This window comes from Bubalus kerabau, chromosome 5 (assembly GCF_029407905.1).
Source record: "Bubalus kerabau isolate K-KA32 ecotype Philippines breed swamp buffalo chromosome 5, PCC_UOA_SB_1v2, whole genome shotgun sequence".
NCBI lineage: Eukaryota > Metazoa > Chordata > Mammalia > Artiodactyla > Bovidae > Bubalus > Bubalus kerabau.
This window is the reverse complement of record NC_073628.1, coordinates 19,168,882-19,181,372: the sequence shown is the minus strand read 5'-3', so window position 1 is coordinate 19,181,372 and position 12,491 is coordinate 19,168,882. Positions and strand designations below refer to the sequence as shown.

The 12,491-nt window shown below is 46.7% G+C and overlaps 1 protein-coding gene across 1 annotated transcript in view; it reads left to right on the top strand.

The window, feature by feature from the left end:
• Positions 1 to 9,244, top strand: part of BARX2 (BARX homeobox 2) — an 81,063-nt gene extending 71,819 nt beyond the window's left edge. The window contains exon 4 of the mRNA XM_055581189.1: positions 8,284 to 9,244. Coding sequence (XP_055437164.1) covers positions 8,284 to 8,550 — 267 coding nt within the window. The 3' untranslated portion in view covers positions 8,551 to 9,244. The remainder of the gene's footprint in view (positions 1 to 8,283) is intronic.
• Positions 9,245 to 12,491: the final 3,247 nt, after the last annotated feature.

Sequence of the window (12,491 nt, the reverse complement as noted above, 5' to 3'; positions counted from 1 at the left end):
AACCATGGGCCCATCATGATCGGAAGAATTCTTACTACAGGGCTGGCAAGAAGGCAGGAAGGACCCTTTGGTGGATTGAGCTCCAGAGATTGGAAGGCCTTTTACGATGCTGGCTGGGAGGGAGGCCGTTTGAACAAAAGGATAAGCAATTCTTTCTGACCTGGATTTCCTGACCAGAAGGATATTCTTTTTCACAGTTTCATTGGAAATAAAAGAAAAAGAAAGCCCCAGACTTGTCAGTTGCTGCTTTTAACCCCACCTGCTAGTCTTTTCAAAGAACTTCCTTCCCACTCCCACCAATAGCTAAGAATAGAAGTCAGTCCTCTCTGTTTTTAGAGGACATGTAGGGTGCACCTGCTCTTGTAGAATTCTCGACTCCAGTGGGCATCAGAGGAACCTGGGTGGCAGGTATGAATGCAGAACTCAAGGCCCTTCCTAAGATTCTGCTTTGCTGGCCCAAGGCAGGGAATGTTAACTAGCACCCAGGTTCCTCTGATGCATATGGTATAGTGACTCTGATTTCCCAAATACCACTCTAGTGCCTTACAGATGAGTTGTTCCCTATTTGGTTTTTAAATGAATTTATATAGCAATAGAAGGGGAAAACATGGAAGCAGTGACAGATTTTATTTTCTTGGGCTCCAAAATCACTGTGGACAGTGGCTGTAGCCATGAAATTAAAAGACGCTTGCTCCTTGGAAGGAAAGCTATGAAAAACCTAGACAGCATATTAAAAAGCAGAGATAACACTTTGCCGACAAAGGTCCACATAGTCAAAGCTATGGTTTTTTCAGTAGTCATGTACAGATATAAGAGCTGGACCATAAAGAACTGATGCTTTAGAATTGTGGTGCTGGAGAAGACTCTTGAGAGTCCCTTGGACTGCAAGGGGATCAAACCAGTCAGTCCTAAAGGAAATCAGTCTTGAATATTCACTGGAATGACTGATGCTGAAGCTGAAACTCCAATACTTTGGCCACCTGATGTGAAGAGCTGGCTCTTTGGAAAAGACCCTGATGCTGGGAAAGACTGAAGGCAAATGGAGAAAGGGCAGCTGAAGATGAGATAGTTACATAGCATCACCGACTCAATGGATATGAATTTGATCAAACTCTGGGAGATGCTGAAGGAAAGGGAAGCCTGGCATGCTGCAATCCATGGGGCTGCACAAAGTTGGACACGACTTAGTGACTGAACAACAACAAATTAGTGTAAACAGCTCTTTAAAAAAGAAACATCTCTACATTTTAAGGAACTCATTTCATAATGGCTTAGCCCTCTCTCTTTTTCTTATTCCAGAAAAAGCAACAGTTAAATCCAGATTTTCCAAAGCAGTTGTCTCACTTCCAGTTTTGAAAATTCCAAGGGTCAAAGCCCAGAGAAAACAGGAGAGTTGGGAAGAGAGTGGGAAGAAACCTCTGACCCAGGTCTTTTCATGTTCTTGCTGGGTCTCTGGGCCCCTCTCCTGTCCTGTGGACTGAGCATCTCAGGCCTGCCTGCATGATGTTCTAATTGCTAAGCCATCTGGTCACAGGCCTTGGTGTCTCAAGGGCTGGAGTATGAATTTTCTACAATGATCAAATAACTAAGACCCCCTTCCCCTGCACCAGCCACCTAGTTTTCAGAAACAAAAAAAGTTAATAGGCACTTTTTGATAATAGGTAATAGATTTTGAGTTTTCTCCATTTTGTGTTTCTATCCAATATATGTATTTTTTTCTCTGAAAACTTTGGTTATTCCTATTGCCTGCTAACAGGCTTCCAGATGGTGCTAGTGGTAAAGAACCAGCCTGCCAGTGCAGGAGACATAAGAGATGTAGGTTTGATCCCAGGGTCAGGAAGATACCCTGGAGGAAGAAATGGCAACCAAGTCCAGTGTTCTTTCCTGGAAAATTCCATGGACAGAGGAGCCTGGTGGGCTACGGTCCATGGGGTCGCAAAGAGTCAGACATGACTGAACACACACAAGCACGAGTCCAGAGGAGAAGTGAAATATTGGGACAGCCTGCAGGGAGAAATTGAAATGGAAAGATAAATAAGATTTGATTAAACATGTTGTTACTCCCCAACTTCTAGAATGCTCAGACACCCATGGAGCCTTTTAGGGGACTGATCTCTAAGGGAACCAGATCTGGGACCTGGAAACACTGGGCTGTTTCCCGGCGTGCCCCTCCCAGGTTGGCTTTGGGCAAGTCTCTTCACTGCTTTTTGTGCAAGTTCCACCACCCACCTCCTTCCCCGTCCCATCATCGTCATCAAAATTGATGTCTCCTGAGTGGCAGAGGCATTGTTTGAGTTGGTTATCAGCGATCTTTTCGTGACTCAAACGATGGAGGCACTGACAGCCCGCCAGCCCTGCCTGCACCGCCCAGTGCCCGTGGGGAACACGTGTGCCCCTGCCACTGACGTCAGCTGTTTTCCACCAGCCTCTGTACAGCTGGCACCACCGCAGGCCGCGTGTCGATGGTTATCAATGTCGTAGAAAACAAAGTGGAAGTAACTGCACAAATTTAAATCTCCGAGCAGTCCACAAGCCAACCGAATGCAGGCCCCTTCCGGAAATTAGAATCCACTTCATTTCACCTTATGAGCAGTTACTTTTCACCAGGCAGTAGAGATGTGGCTATAAGACACCAGTTGTTGTTGTTGTTCGGTTGCTAAGTTGTGTCCTACTCTTTGCGACCCTGTGGACTGCAGCACACCAGGCTTCCCTGTCCTTCACTATCTCCCATAGTTTGCTCAAATTCACGCCCATTATGTTGGTGACACCATTCAACCATATCATCCTCTGTTGCCCCCTTCTCCTCCTACCCTCAATCTTTCCCAGCATCAAGGTCTTTTCCAATGAGTAAGATACCAGGCCATCCATTAAAAAAAATTCAAAAAACGTACTCAGTCAGTGGAGGTAGCTGACCTGTAAGTCGCTCATTATTCAGAGTGATCAGGGCAACACTGGAAGGAAATAAAAGATTCAGCATCAGTAGGAGAAGGGAGGGCTTCCTGGAAGGGGTGCCATCTAAGCTGGGTTTAATGGATGAATAGACACCTGCCAGATGAAGTTCGGAACAGTGTCAAAGGCTGAAGGAAGGAACAGAAGTACACGGGGGCACTGCAAGGACCTCAGAACAGCTGGAGAGAAGAGGAGAACAAGGTGGTTCAGGTGTGGGCCACGTTCTGACTTTCTCAAAACAGCAAGGCATTGTTGGGATCCTGATTGCTTCATAGTTTCCCCTGGTAAAACTTTCAAGGCTGTCTCTTCAAGGACTGGGGAAGAAAAGAATAATTGAGTAATAAAGATGTCTCAAGGCAAGTAATCTCATTGGAACTGGAAAAAGAGCATTCGCTTCTCAGAGTTACTCGCATGCTGCCAGAACCGAGATAGCATCTCTGACTAGTTTTTACCAGTCAGCATGTAGAACCTGTGGCGGGTTGGGTAAATGTGGTCTCCCACATTTGGTGGGATCCGCACCCTCCCTTCCGTTTCTGCTTGGCTTGGGTTCCAGTAGGGCCCAGCAGGCTTCATAGCGGGCCGGAAGTACCTCATCATTCAGGGGTACTTTTCATCTCCAAAGTAGGGTTCTGTTCTGTGAGAGGGTCCAGATGGGTGGTCCCTTCCTCTCCCAGTCACAGAGCTGGGTGGACCACATACCATGCACAGCGGTCATCTTGTGCACTGAAAGTCTCCAGCTGGTCAACAATTATGTGTAACTGCTACCGGTTTCTACCTATGTAATCGTGGGCAAGCGCCTGTTTCCTCATCAGTAAATGCCTGATGTCCACCTTACAGGGATGCAGATGAGGTCAGTGAGCTAATCTGAGCCAATATCTGTAGGACTCAGAACAGTGTCTGCCCCATAGGATACAGTCAAGAAGTGTTAGCTGCTGTTTGTCTCAGTGTTTTGTTTTGTTTTTTTAATTCTTTACCCATCCACAAAATTCATGTCTCCAGAAAACCTCAACTTTTGGAGGCCAGGAGAGATAACCTGAAAATGAATTCTGCAAGTTTCCGGGATGCTGGTTAAGACAGTCAGGTGTTTTTCTGCATCCTCCCCACCTGCAAGCCTTCCCCGGTCAGTTGGTGCTTTAGCATTCAGGCTTGAGTTGAGTGGAACATCCCACCTTCTGGCAGAAAATCTGCTAAACAGTGAGCTGGGGAAACATCTGTGCTGGAGATGGTGAACGTCTCAGCTTCAGAGAAATAGCATCAGTTACATGGCTCTCTGGACTTCCCTGGTGGCTCCATGGTAAAGAATTTACCTGCCAATGCAGGAGATGCAGGTTCAATCCCTGGTTCAGGAAGATCCCCTGGAGAAGGAAATGGCAACCTACACCAGTATTCTTGCCTGGGAAATCTCATGGACAGAGGAGCCTGGTGGGCTACAGTCCATGGGGTCGCAAAGAGTCAGACACGACTGAAGCGATTAGACAACAGCATGGCTCTCATTCCCGTAGAGCAGTAGGTAGAGAAAGGGAACAAAAGGCAATGGGATAATGAGTCCATGGCCTAGGGTCTGCTGGGAGGTTAGGAGGTCGGTAAGATAAATGTGGTAGAAATACCAGTTGAATCCTTCCCTTGCACATTATGTGCAATGAAATAGCAATAAGAGTGTTAGATTCAGGCAATCGAGGTTTTGTATTCAAATCCCAGCTCTGCCTTGGGTTGCTTTTCCACCATGACAAACCACTTCTGCCTGAAAAGTGAGGGAGGTAGAAGGTTTCTCTCTGTGCTGACAGCGGGCCCTCCCATCAGTGTGCCCGTCCCCCGCCCACCTGTGCAGGTCGAGAAGGAAGGTCCTGACATCCCCAGCAGGAGGGCACAGGAGAGTCTAGTTTTAGAGTTTGGAGGAAGGCTGCCAGCAGGCCAGGTTAATAAAAGTAGGTGGTGTGCTGGGTGTTTTTCCCAGAGGCATGTGACCTCACGTGCAATGGGTTGCCTGGCCTCTCTGGACGAAGGAAAGTAAATTGGCTCCAGAGATGCCTAAGGAGGAGGGGTCCTGAGAGAAGGGCCGCAGAGTGCATGTGAGTGTGTAGTCTTAGCGTGGGGTGGTTGCGAGATAATTGCATGTCTCAGGTGTGCTGGGAGGCAGAGGCCAGAGGTCAGGTGCAGAAAGCAGCCAAGAGTGTAGTTATGTCCTAATTATTGCTTGTGCTGGAATGTTTTATTCCATTTAGAAAATGGTCTGATTGTTTTGATTTTTTTTTTTCATGCTATAGGAAAACAGCCAGGTGGGGTCTAGCCAAGCTGTGTGGGTGGTGTTCCCTAATTGCTGGGCTGGACTTTCTTTTGCCAATTAGGTGGCTTCCTTAGACCTGCTCTTTTATAACTTGATTACTACATGGGGCAACTCGATTTTGTATAACCTCTTTCATACTGAGTGGAGCTGCTTTCAACATGTCAATTTCATCTTGGCACATTTGGGTGCTTTCAACAGCCTGTGCTCACATTGAAACCAAAATCAGATACTGACATATGAAAAGGAATATAGAGACCTCTTTTCCCCAGAGGTTGATTCTGTCAGCATCTCTATCTTGTTAGAAGTCCCCTTCGTATCTCTGTGTTAGCTGTTTGGGTTGAAAGTACAGTGGCTGAGTAGATGCCCAGCTAAATGGAGGTGTTTAGTGCAAATTTATGGCTTTCCTTATACCATAAGCAAAAGTTAACTCAAAAGGAATCATAAACCTAACTTTAAACATTAAAACTATGAAACTCCTATGGCTGGTTCATAATGACGTTTGACAGAAAACAACACAATTCTGTAAAGCAATTATCCTTCAATAAAAAAATAAATTTTAAAAAAAAGTTATGAAACTCAGAGGGAGGGGACATACATATACCTTTTGCTGATTTATGCTGATATATGGCAGAAACAACACAATATTTTAAAGCAATTTTCCTCCAATTAAATTTAAATATTAAAAAGGGAAAAAAGAACTATGAAATCCTTAGAAGAAAACATTTTCTTTTGGAGTAAATGCTTATGACCCTAGGTTAGGCAAAACCTTTTTAGATAAGACACCAAAAGCACAAGCAATAGCAACAAAATTGGACTTCATGAAAATTAAAAACTTTTGTTCTGTTGAAGGACATCATCAACAAAGTGAAAAGGTGGGACTTCCCTTCTTAATTTGCCAGGGGTTAAGAATCTGCCATGCAATGTAGGGGATATGGGTTCAATCCTTAATCAGGGAACTAATATCCCACATGCCAAGGAGCAATAAAGCCAATAAATAAATAAACATTTTTAGAAAGGACTTGAAAAGGCAACACAGAACAGGAGAATATATTTGTAAATCTTCTATCTGATAAGGGGCTTTCATCCAATGTATTAGTATTAATAGAGAACTCATAACTCAGTAATTAAAAAGGACAACCGCATTTTTAAATGGGCAAAGGATTTGAATAGACACTTCTGCAAGGAAGATATACAACTGGCCCATAAGCACATGAAAAGATGCTGAACTTCAATAATTATCAGGGATGTGCAAATCAAAGCCACAATGAAAAACAACTTCACAACAGGTAGGATGGCTGGAATGAAAAAGACAGGTAATAACAAGTATTGGGACTTCCCTCTGGTCCAGTGGTTAAGATTTAACCTTCCAATGCAAGGAGTACAGGTTTGATCCCTGGCTGGGGAACTAAGATCCTACATACTTTGAGGCCAAAACAAAACAAAACATAAAACAGAAGCAATATTGTAACAAATTCAATAAAGGCTCTAAAAATGGTTCACATCAAAACAGCTCTTAAAAAAATGAGTTTTGCAGAGGATGTGGAGCACTGGAGCCCTCACATACTGCTGATTGGAATATAACATGGTGCTCTTGCCTTAAGAGAACAGTCTGGAAATTCCTCAGTCTTGGACTTCCCCTGTGGCTCAGATGCTAAAGAATCTGCCAGCAATGCGGGAGACCCAGGTTCTATCCCTGGGTTGGGAAGATCCCCTGGAGGACAACACAGCAACCCACTCCAGTATTCTTGCCTGGAGAATCTCAAGGACAGAGGAGCTGCTGGGCTACAGTCCATAGGGTTGCAAAGAGTTGGACACAACTAAAGTGACTTACCACGCACGCACGCATCGCTGTTTTACAGAATAGGAAACTGAGGCCCAGAGTCTTTAAAGGACTCTCCCAAAAACAAAGTAGACAAGGGGCACAGTTGGTGTTTAATCTAGTTATTCTACTTTCAAAACAAGAACACACTCTCTCCTATGTGTTACTGCTTCATCAAACAACAAAACCATATGTTTCATATTCCTTTTCTGATTACAGAAATACATGATCATTGTTGAAAAATTTAAAAAGACATTAAAAAAGAATTGAAATTATCCTTGATCTTGAGACTACAGGCAGGGTAATGTGTAGTTGTCTAGCTACCAAATTAATTTATGCTTGTTTAGAACCCATTTTCACAAAAATATATTAATATTTCCCATGTTATTATATGTTCTCCCATATAATGATTGTAATGGTTAAGTTTTCTCTCTTTGCCATATACTATAATTATGTACTCAATTATATGGTGGAAACTGTAGAGTATTTTTCTTGCTGTTGTTGCCATTTTTGTGATGAACATTTTTGCACATCAATCATTATCCCAATCTTTGATGACTTCCTTAGGCTAAATTGTTAGAAGTAGAATTTCTGTGTCAAACATTATGCACATTTTTTTTAAGACTTTTGATTTTCATCCTCAGGTTGTCTTTTGAAAAAGCTGTACCAATTACACTTTTACACAGACATATGAGTGTTTATTTTCCTGTTTGTGACAAACACTGTTTTTTTCTTTTAACTTATCGACTTGCTGTCACACTCATATTTTAATTTTCACTTGTTTCCCTATTTTTGAAGTTGGATTTCTAATGTATTTATGATCATTGTATTTAATAGAAATGATACTGACTAAAAGTACATCGAACCTTTCATGAATGAAGCTGTCTTTGTAGACTGCAGGTGACTCCTGGAGAATATTTTTTGCCAAACTTTGCAACTTCACTGCCGGGAAGGAATGGTTTAGAGCAGGGGTTCCCAACCTCTGGGATCTAATGCCTGATGATCTAAAGTGGAGCTGATGCAATAAAAATAGAAATAAAGTGCACAATAAAATGTAATGTGCCTCTATCATCCTGAAACCATCCCCTCCCCAGTCTGTGGAAAAACCGTCTTCCACGAAACCAATCCCTGGTGCCAAAATGTTGGGGACCGCTGGTTCAGAGGTGGGGGAGTGGGAAAGTGGAGGGAAGAAGTTATTTCTTAGATTTGATCTCATTTGTCTCCCACGTAGGTTCTTAAAGGTGGACAGGAAGCACCCACAAAACCCAAAGGTCGTCCCAAGAAGAACTCCATCCCCACATCAGAAGAGATAGAAGCTGAAGAGAAGCTGAACAGTCAGGTTCACAGCCAGGAGCTCCGGGAGCCCACCCAGAGCCTGGAGGGGCTCTGTGATACGCAGGAACCAAAGGCACGTGTTGTCTCTGTGGAGGTGGCCGAGTCCCCAGGCCAGGTCCAGGAGTTGCCAGTAGCCTCTCCGGAACCCCCACCATCAAGCTAAAATAAAACTCTTGGTCGGGGGGAAGGGGGAGACTGGGAAGAAGGGAAAGAGAGAGGGCAGGGAGACCAGGGAGAAGAAAGCTGCCAAGAGCCCGAGACCTGGGGGAGAAGACCACAGCCAGCTCCCTCCCTCCTGCCCACGGCTCTCAGCTCCACCTTTTGAGGAAGACTTGCTAGCCTTGGCCTGCTCTTCCTGAAAGGCTGCCTAAGCCACACAAGCCCTTGACTAAGGGCCACAGTGCCTTGGAACTGCCAGCCCCAGTTGGGGTGACGCTGTGGAGCTGTCCAGGTCCAAGCTCCCCCTGGCATGATGGGGGACACTCCGACCAGCCTCGGAGCAGCTAGCCATCAAAGCAGAGAGAGATGGAGGAGTGGGCAGCATGCCCAGGTTCCTTGCTGACTCAGCACTTATTTCTGTAGCTTTAAAAGAGAATTTAATGTTTTTGATTGTTGTTTTTTTTGGGGGGGAGGGGTGGTCGGTGAGGGTGGGCAGATAAGAGTTGGGGGAAGGGAGTTTTGAGTTAATAGAATAAAGTTTGTTTGAAGACACGTGTGCCTTTGTACCCATTATAAGGTAGTCAGGTGACCCAGGAACTGATAAACCTTGTTTTTCTCGCTTGATTCAGTTGCCGTCCCTGAAGCTGCAATGCAGATATGTTAAGATAACTTTTATTTTTTAATTAAAAATAAATCTTTCAAAAAAGATGGGATGTGTTGTTTCTTCCAGGGAGTGTATTTAGATCTTCTTGAATATATCCTATGGAAAGAGGGTGGTGCTAGTGGTAAAGAACCCGCCTGCCAATGCAGGAGACACAAGAGACCCGGGTTCGACCCCAGGTCTAGGAAGATCCCACATGCCATGGGACAACTAAGCCTGTGTGCCCGTGTGCTGAGCCTGAGCTCCCTATAGCCTGTGCTTCATAACAAGAGAAGCCACTGGAGTGAGAAGCCCATGTACCACAACTAGAGAAAGCCCACACACAGCAACAGAGACTCAGCACAGCCAAAGATAAAATTAAGAAAAAACAAAAAAACAAAACTCGTAAGCCTGTGAGCTTGTAGTATACAACTCCTTCGACAGGACTGGATTCAAGTATCATGACTGCCACTTCAACTTTGCTAAGGCCGTGCCTTCCCTTGGCCGTTGAGATCAACAAAGAGAAAGCAGTCTCTCTCTTAACGCAGAGGTAAGGACTTGGCTTCTGCGAACCAGTTCGTGCAGCCCACACCCAGCTGTCGGCCACTGCCTCTCTCAGCTGAGCCCACCCCACCCAGGGCTTTAGGATCTGCCCACCAGGCGGTGTCACCAAGGCCAAAGTAAGCAGGTGAGTCCTGCCAGCTGGGTCTCCCTTCTGTCCTGTTCTCCTGCCCCAGGAAGGCCCTCATTAGGACGCAGCTTTCTTAGGCTGGTTTTTGTCTCTGGTCTGGGCTCTCATGCTGTCCTTCTCCTAGGCGTCCGACAGAGGCCACCACGGCTCAGGGAGAGGTGTATGCACACATCTGGGTTTCCCTCAGCCAGGCTCTGGGCACTGTTTCTGACTTCCAGCCCTGGGTTCTTGGCCCATCATCTTTGGTATTGTTTCTTGGCCCTATGTAAGAGACAGGGGTTTGATCCCTGTATCGGGAAGTTCCCCTGGAGGAGGAAATGGCAACCCACTCCAGTATTCTTGCCTGGAGAATCCCATGAACAGAGGAGCCTGGTGGGCTACAGTCCATGGAATCACAAAGAGTTGGACACAACTGAAGCCACTTAGCACAGCACAGCACTTGGTTGGTGGGGTGAGTGCAGAGTCTTAAGAGCTTGGGGTATCTTGCCTCCTGTTTTCGAAGCCCCAAGCTCAATGTCACCTCCACTGACCAGCCTTGAGCTTGTCCTCCATCCTCAGCTCTGTGGAGTTCAGCCCCATGGCTCAGAGGTGGGTCTGGGCTGGGCCTTTCCAAAGCCGGTGGGTGCAGATTCAGGGGCCAAGTCAAGCTCCTTCTCCACCTCCATCCTTCCCTTTTCCTTCCAAGTCTCAAGCCTCGTGACCGGCACCCAGAAACCAGCTCCACAAGTCCCTATGGGGGACCGCCTCCTTTATCAGCAGCCACTGGATGTCTACCTTTGAGGACCCTGCTGAACAAAAGCATTCTCTCCTCCAGCATCCAGGGTGGTGACCCCTGTGGGTTCAGGGTCTTATTTTAGGATCTGCTCACCTGCTGCCTTTTGTTTTTCAAAGGATGGAAGAGGGCTGAGGCAAACTGACCACGGAGGGAAGGTGACCACGTGAGATTCCTGCATCCCTGTGAGGATGGAGGAGTCTCTTACAAGCACTATAGCTGATGCTGCCCCTCGGGCTGTAATGTGGACTGTTTTTCCCAGTTTTACAGGAAGCTTACTCATTGGAGTGAAGTTGATCATCTTAACCCTGGTCGTGCAGCTGGCAGGGAGCCATGCCGAGAACTAAGCCTGGTGGCCTTTGTCCTTGCCGAAGGTCTCCATGACTGGCCTGCCCTCTCTCCCCACTTGCAAACCACCTGGGCCTTCTTGGGGTGGTGGTGGGGAAGTTGCTTCCAGCAGCAGTCTGCTCCCTGCACACAGCTTCAACCAGATTGCAAGGTGGCCTCCCTGCCTCCACTCCCACCACCTGGACTCCCAGGGCAGGTCTCAGCCTCCCAGGGTGCCCAGGCCTGCTTGCCGAGCTCTACATTCACGTTCTGGGGCATGGCACCCCCTGAATGACTTCTCCATGGTCTGCAAAGGTCTCACCCAGCTTGACTCACACAGTCTCCCAGTGGGTCACGCTGTGAGCTTCGAGCCCTCACACTAGCCCAGACAGATCTATCAGAAACCAACCTTAACTGGGCTGGTTTCCAGTCAGTCTCAGAGATTGATCAGTCCTAGAGCCATCTTAGAGAAGGGGGCCTGCTGACCTCAGTGATCTGCCCTTTGAGCTGTGTATAGATTCCCCTGCACTTCTCAACACCTTTCAACTTCATCACCCGGCCTTGCCCCATGGCCTGAGAAGGGCCGGGGCTGGAACTGAACTGCAGGGCAGGAAGCTCTTTCCTCAGGAAGCTGTGCTCTGTCAGCCTGCTTGCATGTTGTCTACTCAGCAGAAAATGACCAGGGACTTAACAGGACCGGGTTAAAGGCTGTCCTGGGGACTCACCCCACAGAGCTCCTGCCTGGGTTACCTGCTGGATGATTGCCTGAGCCCCTGGCGATTTTCTGTAGGTGCGACAGAAATCTTACCACATCCATTATTTGAAGACCAGGAAGTACTGGGGTTAGACTGCTGAAATGTGCTTTATATATATATATATATATATATATATATATATATACACACACACACACACACACCCCGCACACCTGTTTCTCAGGATTTCTATACACTGAATGCCTGTTTGTCCAAAGTTTGTGGGAGGCTGCTGCTTTGTGTCCACATAGACTCCCTGGCAGTCCCCTCTCTGCTATCCTCGTGGAGGGAGGAGCTGAATCTTCCAGGCTTCTCCAAAGGCTTCTCCCTCCTCTTTGGACCCTTCCAGTCCCGCTCCACGAGGCTGCGCCCCTCCCTACTCAGGAGACAATGTCCTTCTCCCCACTGGCTCCCTCTCCCTTCCCCTTCTCCAGCATGAGTTTGAAGCCACGTCTTCCCCTTCTTTCATTAAGCTCACCTCTACGCCAGTCTAACCTGTTCCTTTCTCCCTGCTTCCTCTTAATGCATCTTTTGTCATCATCGTTGTGATCCTGCCATTCTTCCAAAGAGCACACGGATTTGTTTGGTTTCCCTGTTAGAGCATGAATTCCTTCAGGCTGTTTTCCAGTTGATACGTTCTGAGTTTCTGCACAGAGGCTCCCAAGAACCACACACAGGCACTGGAAGATCAGGACCTGCTGACACCGCTCCTGGCCCAGGGGTTCTGTGTTCTCAGCAGGAGGGTCGGTCTGGCTTTGAG